Here is a 17,096-nt window from a genome sequence, read left to right as displayed (position 1 = left end):
GATTCTTCTCTGGGCGCCCCACCATCAGAAGTAGGGTGAGTGGCAAACCAGGAGAGCCTTTTTGGTGGTGGTGCCCAAAATATCTAATGCCCTCCCCAGGGAGGTTTGCCAGGAGCCTACTTTACTAGCATTTCAATGCCAAAGACATTCTTATTTTTTCAGATTTTTAAAGCTTTTAATTCCCTGAAGTGGGTGTAAGTCTTTATTGACTGCAGTATTTATCCTGGGATGTGTTTTGTAATATTTGTATTTTCTAAAATCCTTTTGTAAGCTGCTGTAGCAATACTGTTTTGCCACTGAAGCAGAGGATATAAATGTTAGAAATAATAACAATAACTAGCAAACCTGTATGTTAATAACTAGCAAAATTAAATACTTTCACTGGTGCATTCATTGCTACTGTGACTGCTGCATGAAATGTATTTCTAGGACTGTCACAAGAATTCTTGTGATCTAATAAGTGAGGAGTAGCAAAACAACTCCCCCATCATTACCACTGTGCCATTTAGTGAATATCAGGGACATGTTCTACTCCATGCACTGTTCATTGCAATGTATGTGCATAGCTCTCTGCACATCAAAAGGAACTGACAGGGGAGGAGGTTGCTGGTAGAAAGGTCCTGCCTGTGGACCAGCATGTATGGAGCAAGAAGAGAAGGATGCAGCATGAGACAAAGTCCTGTCTTTGCTTTCAGTTTGGTTTCAAAAACTATGAGCTGTTCCTGCCATTCTGTCCCGACATACCGTCTTTCCAAATGTTCACAGACATCTACACACAGGACATGGGGTGGATCCTGCCCAGAATGCTCATAGGCGGCTAAGCCAATAAGTATAACTTGCGAGAGTAACGTGCAGTGGCTGAAATGTGCCTGCGGCATGGTTTCAATAACTCTGAAGAAAGGCCTTAAATCTCTGGGTTGTTATTGGTGACATCCAGAACTGAAGCAGCTTCAATTATCTGTTAGAATGATCTTCATGATAATGGTTATGTCTGTTTTCTGGACTTTTGGAACGAGGAGTCAGAGTGTTTTTATGTTGTTAATGGCTTTCAAAAAAAATAGGAAAAACAGCTAAAAGCAGATGGTAATTTAGGGGCTGATTCAGTGGATCAAGCTTCATTCCAGAAATGTGTCAGTAAGGCATTATGGCGAGAGTGATGAAAACCTTCTGGTAAGAGAGTTTAAAAGGGAAAGGGGGGGGGACAGTTTTCCGTAAGAAACATTCCAAAACTTGCTCCCTCCAATTTAAAATGCTTAGAAGTGAGTGTAGCACATCCCTCCCTTCCCCCTTTTCAACCTTTGCCACTTTGTTCATCTATCAGTTTGTTTTACATTTTCGAACAAAGGGCCTGCTTTGCATCAGCAGGGACTGTGTTTTTGTTTCTGAGGGTAAATCTATCCAAACTCATCATATATTGTTTCAGGTTTTATATGTATAAATACACACACACACATACACACACACACACACACACACACAAAAGCTAAATAATTATTCACAGAGGTCTGTTTGCTCCAGAATCTCTTGATCTGAGAATATGGTGTTTAATTTCATTTTTGATCCAAGATGACTGACTAGATGGTAGCTGTGCACCAAGGTCCCTTGGAGTTTATGATAAATGGAGGCTTGCAAGCCAAGGGCTTGACACATTCTTGTTTTGTTTCGGCCTGCTTGTCTAAAGAAAGCATGTCATGAGCAAACCATGGGCTTCATGCACCAGACTTCCGACGCCAGACATCACCACATGCAGTGGTCTTCTCAGTTGTTAGTTGACCCAAGGCCAGCTTTAGCGTCTGCCAAGCAGAAAAGAAGGTGGGAGGAGGGCACTTGTGATGGCAGTGAAAAAATATAGATGCTAAGAGCAAGATCAGCAAGCAATGATAGCTTACACACTGCAGAAAACGGTGTGACAGACAGACAGGAAACAGGAAATGTTCTGTATTTACTGATAGGCTTATACGTTTCAAGTAAACCTACTTCAGTCCTGAACATCTGCCCCAGTGTACATCCCTGCAATGTTGGAGAAGCATCCCTGCAATGCTAGTGTAACACAAGGGTACTGCAACCTTGTTTGGTTTAAGTTGCAGTCCTAAACACAGTAAATCCCATTAGACGCAGTAAGAGTTAAGCTCTATTTGTGCCTCCACAAATAGCAAAGGCTCCCTGCTTCAGACCTTTGCCCTCAAACATGTGAAGGGCTCTAAACAGACATGCCTGAGGAGCAGGGCTTGGCTGTATGCCCCAGCTTCTCTTTGCATGCCTGCTTGCACATGAGGAGACCAAATGCCTGAAAAGGGCTTTACTTCCACGTAAACATGGATTGTATTGTTGGCAACAGGTAGCACTTCTCTTCATCGCTTTCTAGTGGTGTAGGTAGTAAGTCTTTAGATGCATAATACTCACTATAAAGGAACTGAAGGGATGGAGGAGAAATTCAATTTTATTTGCATTTTAATGACCTTATTCACATTTCTCAAACCAGTATACAAATCAAAACACAGCTATCCTTCAAAATGTGCACTCATCCAAATTTTGTGATGCCGTTCTCCAACCAATGTATACAAAAATGCATATATTAGGGGGAAGTATGCATAAAAATACATATATTGGTGAAAATAAATGCATTATTTTGGGGGAAATTGCTTGCAAAAATGTGTACATTAGTCAAAACTGCATACAAAATTCACACAAAATGCTGGTGAATTTTCAGGATTTTTTTTTAAAAAACAAACAAACTGCAAATTGCTGCTGAAATGTGGATAACTGGATTTAACATTGGGAAAATGAGAAGCTGAGAGTAACCAAAGTTGACAGATTTGTTCATCCATAAACTGAAATCAGGATTAGACCATGAGGCAGCCAAGTTTGCAGATGGTACTAAGTTACTCAGGATGATGAAATCCCAAGCAGATTCTGAAGAGTTCTGAAAAGATTTCCACACACTGGGTCAATGGGCAACAAAATGGCAAATGAAATTCAGCCTAAGAGTAAAGATATGTACATGGGGCAACCCCCCCCAACTCTAATCCTAGAAAATGGCACCTGAAATCATAAGAAAGTGATAACTTATTCTGTTGGTTGTTCAACTTATTTATATACAGTGTATACAGTATATTAAACATATATAGAGAATAAATACATAGGCAGGCAAACAGGTGTCCAGCACTGGGGATCAGACTCAAAGTGTAGGTCAAAAAGAAAAAAAATCCTGCATGGCAACAGCTAATCTAAATCAGTTTTTAGAAAATGGGCAGAAACATTTGTGGAATTAGGAAACTGGCAAATCCTTCCAACCAGCTGGAGCTGACAATGGAATTGCTAGCTAACTGTTAAAGTGATGACTCTGCCCTCCTCCAACCTGCTTGAACATGTTCTGGTAGGCTGGAAATCAGCATGGGCTTAGTATTTCTCTGAGGGGGGAAGGCAACAATGATACTCTTTGGGTTTAGACTGGACAAAAAATGTTTTGCCAAAGAAATGGACACCACCATCCTGGCAAGCCATAGATGGCAGGGACTCTAACTGCCTTGTATGGGAAGGAAAGGTTCCTTAAAGCCTATTCCTTAAACTCATATGTTGTACTTTGTTTATAAGATTCCCCCCCTTTCAATAAACATTATCCATGTGGTACATAGAATGAAAATAATAATAAATAGGAGGTTCTTAATATAAAAGTCTTGCTGGGTAAACACTGAAAACAAAGATACTAACAGAAATCTTTTTTTTATTATTCCATGGCTTCCCTGTTTTATTATTTTTTTCCATTTCTTTTTTTTTAATTGTCCCATTCCGTTCTTGTCTTCTTTATTTTCCATGATTCAAATTCTATGCCTGATTTATATGGTAGGCTTATTGTATTGTATATGTTTTAGTAACATATTTTCTACATACATAAAACTTTATTGTAATACAAATTCAGTTGAACTAAAAGGAAAAATAATTATTTTTTAAAAAAAGAGTTTTATATTTGCAAAAAGAAATTGCAAACTCACTGACATTGTCAAAAATGGCTAATGCTGTTTCGAAAATGACAACACTGGGGGACATGGGCGAGCTGGGGAAGAAACTGGCTAAACACCAATTCTGCATAGTTGACAGAGCAGGTCAAAATTGTACTCTGCACAATCATGTGCAGACAGACTTTTATTTTTCAAAGCGAGAGAAAGAATAATGTTATGCTTTGGGACAGAGCCTGAAACCTGAAAACAGTTTAAAGAATTAGTGGAGCTGGAAATGCTGCAACCAAGGAAGAGCCAGATGCATGACCTTACCTCTTCTCTATGGTTCTTTATTGGCATACAAAGGATGCTCTGTGTCTTATAGCCTGTGATTTGGTCAACTTCTGCATTAAATCGGGGATCCTGTCAAAAGAACAAAATATATATCTGTATACACACTTACTCAAAAAGCATGCATATTTCTTAAGCTTATGCAACTATAGGACATTCTGTTTCACTGTTCCTCTTGGTATCAGTGTTTCCATTATGAGAAAAATGGAAAAGAGAATTTATTTATTTTTAAGGGATTTCTCACTTGCCTTCCAGGGCAAAGCCAAACCATGGCTAAATGTGAATGCACTAGTGTGCATGTACTCACAGGAAAAACCTCAGCCATCTCACTTCTCCCTGGTCCTGCTGCTGCCATGCTACTTGGAGCTAAGCCATTGTTTGGCTTGGTGTTGCCTCTGAACCTGGGCTCAGAGCTTGTTTTGATCCAGAAAAACAATGAACTGTAGTCATGGTTTGCTCTTGGCTCCCTGCTCAAAATAATAGAATATAAAAACAATTCTCAACTTAAAAGGAAAACAAATAAGATAGTATACAAAAACTTTAATGGAATAAACCCTTTTTTAAAAAAAATAGAGAAGGCCTGATTAAATGAAAAGGTCTTCAGGTATCATTTAAAAACAGTTCAGTAAGGAGTTTGACAAATATCTCGGGGGGCGGGATTCCACAAGTCTGGGGTCATCACCAAAAAGGCCCTGTCCCTGCAACCTCCATGTTTTTTCCCTGGCTTTTACGTTCTATGAAATAATGATTGAAACTCTATGTGGATCATCCATATTTTCAGATAAAGAACCCCAAATGTCACAAAGAGATTAGGTAGCCTACAAAAATGTGTAGTTCTTCCTCCCCTCTTATTCCCAGATTGAATACATACCATAATATGCTACTTACCCAGAGCAAAAGCATTTTTAGAACATTTTTTCTTCTTGGAGAAAATGAGTAAAGTAAACTGAGTGAAGTGTAATCGTGGCTAAATAAGCCATACTGATTAAACAAGTTCTTCCATTTCAGGAAAGAATTTTAAAAGTTCAGTTCTAGCATTCTTACTCAGACTAGGCTCAGCTCTGTACATATTTCAGAGCAGAGACTCATGTGCAAAACTGATGCTACCATACCAGATGTTAACAGAACTATTCAAATTTAATGCCGCAAATAATTGTATAGCATAGAACTATATTTATATTTCTAGGCCACCCCACCTTAAATGTTTAAGGCAGATATCAGTGTTAAAAATATATCCAGAATCCAAAATGTAATGCCTGGAACTCCACCTGTCATCTGTACCAGGGGAATGATCCACAGGTCCTCAGATTCCCTGCCTACAGTAAAGAAGTCCAAATGCAAACCAGATTTTACTAATCATGATTAAAATTATATGAATATAGATAAAACATATAAAGAAACTAGCACATGTGCCATGACTGACTTAATTCCTCCTGCTAGTTGCCTGTCCATTCTGGCAAGTTGCCAACTCCACAATTGTGGGGACAGTCACTAAGAACCCCTGATCTTTGGTCTTGATACATGGAGAGCAAATGGAAGATGATGTTCTAAACTGATCTTAGAGATCACAACAAGGGAAGGCTACCTCTTCAGCATGTTGAACCCAATCCACCTAGCATCATAAACTGTGCTATAGCAAGTATCATCAGTGTACAAGTTCAGGAACACACTGGTGTTATGTGCTTTCAGTGACCTTTTGTAACCAGAAGGCTGACTGCCATGCTCTGCACCATGTACTTTTTCACAGGGTTCTTCTAAACCCAAAATGAATCCTCAGAAATGTCAAATGCCCAAAATCTGCCTTTTCATAAATTTATGAAAGTATGTTTCTACAGTTTGTATAGCAGTAGTAGGATTTACGTCCCAACTTTTTCCCAAGGACCTCAAGGTGCTGTACATGGTGCTCCCCTCCTCATTTAACTCCCACAACAACCCTGTGAGGTAGGTTAGGCTGAGAGACAGTGACTCACCCAGTGAGCTTCATGGCTGAGTGGGGATTTGAACCCTGGTCTCCCAGATCCTGACCACTACACCACAATGGCTCCTACCCTTCTGCGATCTAGGCACCACACAGGGTGGCTAACAACAATTAAAACCACCCACACAATACACTACAATTCCAAAAAATGCAATATAATAAAAACAAGAGACAGCGCAGATTAAAACAAAAACATCAGATAAAAGCATGTCTGTCATTTCTGTGTAGCAGGGGTAATGTATGATGTCCATCAGGATGCTCTCTTTCCTTGTCTACACCTTCTAGGGCAAATTGTCTTGAATGGGCATTTTGGTATACCCATTCCGTTGGCATGCCTTAACCACTTTGCAATACAAAATAGTGTGATGTGATGTCAGTGCCTCACAGAGAGCAGGTGAAATTACCAAATGAAATTATTTAGAGCTCCATGAAGGCAAAACTGCTCAACAGGTTGCACTCAATGGCCACTTTGTGCAGGGTTCACAAGCGAGGCCACAAAACTGTTGCTCAGCAAGAGGCATATTATAAGGAGCAGGTCCGTAGTTTGGGGGTCTTATTAGATCCGCTCCTGTCACTGGAGGCTCAGGTAGCCTCGGTGGCACGGAATGCGTTCTACCAGCTTCGGCTGGTGGCCCAACCATGACCCTATCTGGACAGGGAGAACCTCGCCACAGTTATCCATGCTCTGGTAACCTCTAGATTGGACTACTGTAATGCACTCTACATAGGGTTACCTTTGAAGACGGTTCGGAAACTTCAGCTGGTGCAGAATGCTGCGGCCAGAGTTCTTACTGGGGCTAAAAAATATGATCATATAACTCCTGTCCTGGCCCAGCTGCACTGGCTACCAATATGTTTCCGGGCCAGATTCAAAGTGTTGGTTCTTACCTATAAAGCCCTTAACGGCATTGGACCGCAATACCTGGCGGAACGCCTCTTCCGCTATGTACCTACCCGTTCACTGCGCTTGACGTCGAAGGCCCTTCTCCGGGTTCCAACGCATAGGGAGGCCCGGAGAGTAATAACTAGAGCTAGGGCCTTCTCAGTGGCGGCCCCCGAGTTATGGAACGCCCTCCCTGACGAGATATGCCTGGCACCTTCTTTGTTATCTTTTCGGCGCCAGGTAAAGACCTACCTCTTTGCCCAGGCATTTTAAAATTTAAAATTTAAATTTTAATCTATTTTTGTTTTAATCTTGTTTTATATATCTTTTATAGTCTATTGTACCCACGCCCATTTGTATGTTAACTTGTTTTTATACTGTTGTACACCGCCCTGAGAGCTTGTTGCTATAGGGCGGTTTAAAAATGTAATAAAATAAATAAATAAATAAATAATAAATAAATAAATATGACACACGGACTATGTGTTGCCCATCTCTGCCAGACAGTGTCATCCAGTACTTTCTCTAGGGGAACATTATATGCTTAAGAACGTTTCTAGGGAAATGGCTCAATGGCAGAGGGGTCATGTGTTGCATTGAAGTCCCAAGTTCAAACCCCATCCTTTCTAATTAAAAGAATTTAGTTAGTAGAAATGGGGAATGCCCCTGCTTGACACCCTGGAGATCACCAATGGCCAGCAGCATAGACCAAGAAGTGGAAACTTGTGGTCCTACAGATGTTAACAACTCCAACTCCACCAGCCCCAGCCAGCATGACCAGTGGTTGGGCATGATGGGAGCTGGAGTCCAACAACATCTGGAGGCCCACCAGTTCCTCATATTTGGTGTAGAAAACATTCAGCTAGATGAGTCATGGTTGAGATTTGGTGGTCTGCCATACTCAGTCTCTCTGGATAAAATACACACATCACACAAGCCTTCTTTGTTTACCTCATAGGCATTCTTGATATTCAAAGGCTGGCCCAAAGCTGCCACATGGCCCACTATCCCTTTGTTCCATTCCAGACGGATGCAGTTGTTTGAAGCTTCTTCTAAGGTGGAACCTTCGGCAACATCAAAGAGCCTGCTTATGAGAAACTTCTCGTTGGAACTGTCTTCGCATACCAAAAAGAGGGAATAGCGATCGGCAGCAATGAGTTCATGGATGTGCAAGAAAATTTTGTGGCAAAGGGCTGTGACGTCCAAGTGACTGGAAATGTCTTTCACCAATTCTAAGAGCCTTGAGCACTGATCCCCTGCATCATTCCCAAGTGTCTGGGATTGGAGAGGCATCTGCTCCTTCTTTTCAGAGTCCAACAAGAAACTCACTGTTCCAACAGAATCCTTGACAACAATGGGCCTAAGGGGTCTGTCAAATTCAGAAGCAGATATCTTCCTGGTTGGTGGCGTGGAATTAGTGCTCTCTGCCCGTGTAGTCTGGTGACTGGTACAAGAACAAGCTTCACTGTGCTGTCTGGTCCCCTCTTTGCACACTGGTATGGTATGAACTCTCTCAGAAAACCATGCATTGACCATCTCTCTGCAAAAGAAGAGAAATGCAATAAATAATGGTCCCCATTTATTTTTAAAAAGGAATAAATATTTAAGGAGGGTCAATCCCAGAATAATCGTCTATTATCCATGGCTGCGAGACATGGCAAGTTTTTTTTTATAAAAAGCACACTTTGTACAGCCACATGCTTGTCCTCAGCATGATGTTCTTCATTCCAAGTCAACACAGAGGCTCATTTGAACACGCAACATCTTGCATCTCATAAAAAGGTTGTTCTCTCTCATCAAAAGCTAATCTCAGATGTACCGGCATACTTACCCTTCTTATTCCTAATGGTTCAGGATTCAGAAGGATGACTGATTTAGAAAGAATATAATAACCAACATGTAAGGCAAGCCAATGTACATCTGCACTTTAAAAAAAATACAAAAAAAACTAAAATGTTGATACACCACCAGTTCTATGTCACTTCTCCTGTCTATGCAAATTATTCAAATTAAGAAAGTTTGCATATATTGATTTATTTTGTATACATTTGCTTTGCTTCTACTAGTTGTGGGGAAACCTTCTCTTTTGACCACTGTAAATTCTGTTCAGTACTTTCCCACACACACTCAGCTTCAACGTAGATCAGCAGGCTATGCTATGCCCATACAATGATGTTGCTTTCAGTTTTAATTTTGAAACATTTATTTTATTTCCTCTTTTTAAATTTATCTATGTATATATGTTTTGATTGTATAAGCTATATGTCAGTACATTGTAACAGGCATGTAAATTGCAACGAAGATTTTGATTTGTACACTTAAGAAGTTGATTTAAGAAAAAAGAAAAAAGAATTCAAGAAATGCACTAGACAAATTTTGAGCACCTTGGTGAAGTTTTATTGCATATGGGGTTGTGTGTGTGTGTGTGTGTGTGTGAATGGTAGAAAAAATCAAAGTGGAAAAGAGAACAATTACTAAAATTGACTTCTTTATATGCAACAATATGATTAATGCTCCTTTTTTCTTTCTTTTGTTTTGTGTGTTATATATTGTTTTATACTGTTCCGATATTTGTACGGTAAAGAAGAAATAATTTATTTATTTTTTAAAAGAGAGAGACGATGCTGTAGATATAAAACTGTCTTTCTGCTGGGCTATGTATACCAGGTATACTGTTATTCAAGCTAATTCTTTCATTTGCCATAATCTTTAGAACAAAGTACAACTAACTGTTGTATTATTCAATTCCTCTGCTTCTGAAAGATTGCTCTTGTTAATTCAGTAACACTACAAGGCCCAGATTTCTACAAAACTTTTGTCCTTTTACAGATGGTGGAGCAATAACTGCCAACTTTCCAGATTATAGTTAGACATAAGCTTCCATGCAAACTAAAATACTTGAGGGGGGAAAACAGTGCTAAATGATGCTCAGGCTTTCAGGGGCTGAGCACCTGTTCACTGGTGCCACCTTTTGCTGGTAAATGGGGGGGGGAAGGGATGATGTTCACCAGAGCAGCTTTATTCCCTTGCCCGCTGAACAATAGTTGCACATCCACTGCTTTCACCTCAAGAAAATGCTGCCCTGGGCTCCTACTGGGAGAAAGGGTGGGATATAAATAAATAAATAAATAAGTTAGCACTGGCTAGGATTTCTACCTCACATCATTCAAATCCTCTGGCGTGCTCACCTGCTGTAACATCAGAACTGGCTGCCCAGAAGAGAAAGCTGTAAGGAAGTTCAATATACTTTGAAACAGCTAGATATTCAGGCTACCAGAAACGCTAGCTGAATGTTACAGAAAAGAGGATTGTTATAGAAAAGAGGAAAATGATTACAAGGTATTGTTGACATCAGCTTTCCCCCAACACTGGAAGAACAAAACCTAACAACAAACAGACCCATGTATTTGCTGGCTACTCAAAATTAATCTGGTTTTAAAATTCAACCAGTTATGAGTCTCTAGGCCCCACTGAGTTCCCAATTATGGCATCAGGATTGTGACAGGATAAAATCCTCTCCATTCCTTGAGGAAGCCTTTCCCAAGCCTACAAAAAATGAAAGAGGGGGTAGAGGGGTTCACAACAAACAAAAGACCTCAGGCTCCAAGCCTTGGATACTGCCCTGAGAACACACACAGCATCATTCATGAGCACAACAAACCATGGAAAATGAGAATCTGTGTATCTTGTGGCTCCCAGCACACTAAGACCTGGCAATATTAAAGAACTGAAGCACCATTCACCTGCATCGGGAACCACGGGAAATGAGAAACTGTACCACCTATGGTTCCCAGCACACCTAGACCTAGCAATGTCTACTAAAGTGCATAGCCCACACAGTAATGATGAGCCTCCCCATCACCCCCTTGTCTTGGTAAGTTTGGGAAAGGGGGACATAAGGAAGGTTTGGGGGGGTGCATATGAGCCCAAACATCAATTAAAGATAAACCTAGATTCGGGGGGAGGATCCAAAATGGATCTTGGGGTACCCTCCCAATTTTAGACTCTCTTCCTTGATTAGTAACATTCCACTCTGATTTTGTGTCCTTTTTGATAAAGCACTGTAATGTGCTTTATGTGAGGCTGCTGGTGGGAGACTGGAAGTTTCAACTAGCACAGAACTTATCTGGTCATTTGCTGACAGGAAGCAGTCATTGGAAGCCACAGGTTGGTTCAATACTTACTTGTCCTATCTTTTTCTGGGTTCAGTTCAAGGTGCTAGTTACTTATCTTTGAAACTCTGAAGTTCTCATCATTTTAACAATGTGTCCATGTGTGAGCCAAAGTATATTCACTTTGGTTAACTACTCTGTCAACTATTGTCTCTCTAGCTTCTCAGAACTGCTTTGTCTCCTACCTTCACACCCTTTTCTTCTCTGCCCTATCTCATGCACCTGCACACCTCTTCCTTCATGTGCCTGTTTCTCTGTGCATTGCTGCTGTGCTCGCTTCTACATTCCTGCCTCTGAGCTTCAGGGCTTCCTAATCCTCATTCTACCTACTTCATCCACGCAGCTCCTGCAATTAGGTTAGTCGATTAGGTTGGCTCAGAAATGTGCTTAACCTCAAACTTATTGCAATGCAAGTTTCACTTTGGATTGGTCGAGAAGCTGCAACTGGTGCAGAATCCTGCAGTAAGGGTGTTGTGCATACCTTACACCTGTGCTGAGGGAATAGCACTGGCTGCCAGGTGACGTTGAAGGTTTCGTTGTCAGCATATAAAGCTCTGAGCAAACTTGGGACCTGATAATCTCAAAGACTGCCTGTCCCTATATAGCCCTAGTAGATCAGTGATCATCTAGGGAGCTTCTGTTAGTGGCATTACACACACATTACAGACCACTGTATGGGGGTGACTCCTAAAAGGGCATTTTTCTGTTGCCCTTGCTCTTTGGATGCTCTTCCACCCACCATGCAGGAGATCACATCTTCTGAAGACGTACCTCTTATTTTACTTTATTTTATTATTTGAGTATATATAAATAATAGGCTTTCCCTGGCTGCTAAAGCTGGACTGTACCTTTTTGTATTTTATGATGATGTATTCTGTTTTTGTATTCTTTGATTCTGTTTTTAGTGGCTTACACTGATGGTGCTATTGTCCATTTTGAGTTTTGAATGTACATTGCTCAGATATTTTTAATGTTGTGGCTTAGAAATGGTCTTAAATAAACAGAAAATAATATAATTCACCAATATAATATAATAATATAATTCACCAAAATGCTCAGAAGTGCTCTATCGCATACAAAAAATCTCCCAGAATTGTCCCCCCCCCATAATTCCCCATGCTGTCTTTTATTGTGTTTTTCATAGTTGGTTGATTTTTAACTCTCTTCTGTGTGCACTATATATCTTGAAATAACAAAGACAGAAGGATGGATGCAGATGTTGCCTAGTATTGGAACCTCAGATGCTCACCTGCTGGGAGTTTTGACCTTTACATTAGCGCCATTTGCTAGCTCTGCCTTTTAAATTAGCAAATGTTAAGAAGCAAAGAGAATGCTTTTACCTCAGTGTGCTTTTCCTCTCTTTTGGCAGTGCAGTCTGGCTTTCTAGCAGCAATGTTTGCAGCTGTTCCATGCATTTTAAGAATTAGGAATATGGCATCTTGACCAACCAGAATGCAGGAATAAATTTGAACTTCTTGTGCCTAGTCCATGGCAATAACCACATTCACAACAACACTTCTAAACCATAGTTTAACGCTATTTGCACAAACAGGATGGAATCTCTGGCTGGAAGGTGGACCTTGGAAGAGTTTCACTTCAAAACCTGGCTTGTTGTTATGCACATATGAGTGCTCAAACAAACTCTGGTTAGTTTAACAAGTCAGCTTTGTAGGTCATGGTTTGGCGTTGGCTTGCCGTGAAACTTACCAGAGTCTGCAAGTTTGCAAACTGAAATGAAACTTTGCTGAAATGTGGGAAGTTGTTAGGGAGTGGCCTAGCCCAGAGTGGCCCAAGTCCCAGATTTCCTGATCCTTTTTCTTCCTTTCTAAATTATCATCATCATCATCATCATTGCTTATAGCAGGGGTGGGAAACTCAGGCCCAGGGACCAAATGTGAATCTCTATCAATTTTCAATCTGGCCTCTCTTACAAGCCCTGTTCCATACTCTCCTCTAGTGCTGTTACCTACCTGGAGTGCATTCTTGAATGGTGATAATGCCTCTTGCTTGACTGAGGATGGAGAGATGTGTCCATGTCTGTGTGTGGAAACCTGTGACTTCTGCATTGCTGGAATGTAACCACCTAATGCTCCACCCACTTTGGCCTCTGGTCCTGCCCACTCTTTGTCTCTCAACCTGCTTACCACTGGCAGGTGCCACAAGACCTTTATGTACCTAGCAATACTCCTTACCCCGCACTACTGAAGTCCTCTTCCCAGTCATGTGGAATTAGGAGGGGGGAGTGTGTGAGCCCAAGGCTCACATCATCCAAAACCGGGGCTTAGCATTGCATGAGAACATGGCCAACGTGTTCGGCTTTGTTTTGAATCCTAAAACAAGTTGTACTAGAGGGTTAAAGGATTAGGAAGGAGTGTATTAATCACTATACAGCAGAATACAACACAGCATTGGGCCAGGCACGTTTTAGGGACACTATATTAATCTTACAATCAGATATGCTGATCCTGAACATTTGCACCACTGTATGACATATTTTGGTCACAATCTAGGGAGCTATGTGGATAACAGCAGCTAGGGATGGAGAGGAATTCAATTCAGTTTGCAGTTAAAGCCAAATCTATCAAATTTGCACTTTCCAAAACAATATGAGAACCGAAACGCAGTCATCCTTCAAAATGTGCACTTATCCAAAGTGTGTGATGCAGTTCTCCAGCCAACCAATGTTTACGAAAATGCATATATTAGGGGGAATTTGCATACACACCTGTGTTTGTTAGGAAAATTCACATTAAAAAACTGAAGAATATTCATTAGGATTTTTTTAAAAATAGCAAACTACTGCAGGAATATGGAGAACTGAATTTTAGATTGAAAAAATTAGAAACTGAGAGAACCAAAACAGAGATATTTGTCCACCCCTAAACTCCAGTTATCTGGAGGGCTTCTATTCTTCTTTGCCTTCTTCCAGAGAGCTCTAGCCAAAGAGATAAGACTATATCAAAAGCTTGACCTGGTGCATGGCACTAGCTGTATTATACAGTAGATTGGGTCTGATAATGCCTACAAATGCTCTCCCACAAGGAAGCAAATAAAACTTGTTTAATTTAAAACAATATTAAGTACAAGGCTATAAGCAAGCAGATTGATTTAATCAGATCCAAGTTAGAGACACTTTCAGCACTAAAATGCCTCCTTCTACAGGATGGTCGAACAATGCAATTCTCATCTCTTGCTGACATTATTTTTAAATAAGGCAAACAGTGTGATCTACTTGTTAGAGTGAGAATACCAAAAAAGTACCCTCATGCTAGATTGTTATTCTTGGAGACCTCACAAGTTAACTTGTACAGCTTAACTTCCAACTATCTAGAATACAGGAATAGTAGTTTAGCCCTATAAGGGATTTCTCATTGTTAATACAGAGAGGAGCACAGTAAAACCACAGGGATATGAAGGTCAAGGCTGCAAAGAAAATATACTGATTTATTTACCCGGCTATTTTTGTTGCTTTCTGATCCCATGCTCAAAATATCGAAAAAGCAAAACAAGACCTATGAGTCTTCTTACTAGAAGGCAACTGGAATTTTTCAGAAAAAGCCTCTCTATTGGCCCTGCTGAAATACCAGCTTGATCAGACTCCTCCCTCCCAAAGAGGTAGCCATCTGGGGGCATCACATCAACAGTCCTGCGGAGGGGGAGATGGCACTGCATGGCTTTTCCAATGGCTCAGCTTTTGGCTCCTTCTCTCCTTGACATCTTTCCATTCTAGATCAAGTGTGTTCAGAGTAGTATGGCCGTAGCCCCACTATATAGTGATGTAAAAATCCTTTAAATAAATAAAATTAAAGAAAGGGAATGATGGGCCGTGAGGTTGGGAAAAAGGAGTTATTTCCTCATTTCTACATGCTAGTCTGTTTCAACACTGATCATCTAGGTCAGTCGTTCCCAAACTTTTTTCCCCATGAACCTTTTGAAAATTGCTGAGGTCTTGGTAGACCACTTAATTATTTTTATGCCTGTTGTAGCGACTAATGCACAGTGCTAGATGCTGTATGATTCTGAATTGCATTTGTATTGCTTCTTTTGTTTCTTATCTATTGCATTTTATTGTATAGCCATAGAATTCAAATTGTAATACAATACGTAAGAAGTAAAAGAAGCAATAAAAATATAATTACATATTTATTTATTATTTGATTTATATCCCACCCTCCCTCCCAGCAGGAGCCCAGGGCAGCAAACAAAAGCACTAAAAACACTTTACATACTATTAAAGATCACTATGAATAGTTAATGCAATGGATGTGCCATCTCCCATCTTCAGCCACAAATCTACAGACATGCCACAGACCACCTGAAGCAAGCACTAGTGATCCATGGGCCACAGTTTGGGAACCCCTGATGCAGGTCTATTAACACACTGCATTTGGAATGAACATGTTGAAGGGGCCCCAGATGGCCAGACCTTCATGCAAGGCAAATATACAAATGGAATCTACATTCATACTAGCTGTTTACTGGTTCAGGTGAATGCACAGCTGTCAGGGGGCCACTGGGTGCAATCCTGCTCCCCCTGTAACATGTGTTCCTTCTACATGGATTAGCACATGAAAAAGTCTTAATTTTTTCACTGGGAAAATGACTTTCGATTAGAAAACCAATGTTAAAAATGTGATTGGCTCCACTGGACCTGCAAGCCAGTAACCCACATGTGGAAATGGTTCAAATTCCCTCCTATTCGGAGGGACATAGATTCATGACCGTATAGGGACCCTCCCATTTCTATAGCTGGCAACAGAAAAGCCCCACTGGATACATGGACCATCTCTATGGGATTGCACCTGTAAGGATTGAAGCTGATATGCATCAATTTGCCACCAGTTAATAGATGTCATTTTTAATCAGATACTTACATAGTATCTGAGTAACAGATAAAACATACCAAAAGCCTGCTCACATGGGGTAATTAACTCTTGTGGCAGAATCTTTCATGAATCATAATCCCCCTCCCCTTGTCTTTCCTTTACAAGTGTAACTGTAATTCTATCCAAACTGTACCATTTGATCATCTATCAACCTTCCCCAACTTGGTGCCCTCCAGAGTTAATCTCAAATGACACACTCATACAAGCACAATAACAGCAGTGCGTGGTTTGCATGTTCAGCCCTAGGCCCTTATTTTGCAGAGAGGACACCGCTGATTATGACTTATCATAAATCACAGAACAATTTGGCAACACTCAAAGCAAGAGCAGGAACTCGCTTTGAAACCTATCAACAAGATCACATACGTTTCTGTTGCAAAATCATTGGTCTTACATAGCAAAAGGAAGAAAGTGCTTATGGGCTAGCACTGGATTCCCCTTTTTACCTCGTCCAGTGATTTTAAAAAAATGCACACCATTCATCATGTGCATTTATTTCAGATTCAGGAAGAGGCATGTTATTATATTACAGAGCAACTCTGCTGTAATTATGGGTCATTGCCTGCTAGAGAATTTTGTAGAGAGACTGATTAGAGCTCTGGAGATGGGAGAAGGCAGAATGGAGCCAAAACCCAAAATGTTATTTCAGAGACTGAAAGAAAATGATCCCTTCTATGACATGAGATTTAGTCTCTTCCTTGGTTTATAAACTGACACACGTGCTTAGATATAAGATGTAAAGTACAGAGTAACTGGTCCTGTACATTGTAAAACCACTCAGCTGTGTCTCATCTTGGGCAAGTCACTGTCTCTTGGTCCAACCTACCTCAAAAGGTTGTGACCTCTCAGCTCCTTGGTGGAGAGGAAGAATACAAATGTAGCTGTGTC

General features: G+C 40.6%; 1 protein-coding gene across 4 annotated transcripts in view; it reads right to left on the bottom strand.

Moving 5' to 3' along the window:
* The window catches only part of PDE5A (phosphodiesterase 5A), a 108,921-nt gene that overhangs the window by 79,983 nt on the left and 11,842 nt on the right, over positions 1-17,096 (bottom strand). For all 4 annotated transcript variants that reach the window (XM_061585225.1, XM_061585226.1, XM_061585227.1 and 1 more), the window contains 2 exons: positions 8,102-8,690; positions 4,272-4,361 (listed from right to left, as the gene is read on the bottom strand). In XM_061585225.1, coding sequence (XP_061441209.1) covers positions 4,272-4,361; positions 8,102-8,690 — 679 coding nt within the window. The remainder of the gene's footprint in view (positions 1-4,271; positions 4,362-8,101; positions 8,691-17,096) is intronic.

This window comes from Rhineura floridana, chromosome 9 (assembly GCF_030035675.1).
Source record: "Rhineura floridana isolate rRhiFlo1 chromosome 9, rRhiFlo1.hap2, whole genome shotgun sequence".
Taxonomy (NCBI): Eukaryota; Metazoa; Chordata; class Lepidosauria; order Squamata; family Rhineuridae; genus Rhineura; species Rhineura floridana.
The sequence above is the reverse complement of the archived record's forward strand: the minus strand, read 5'-3'. Positions and strand labels throughout refer to the sequence as shown.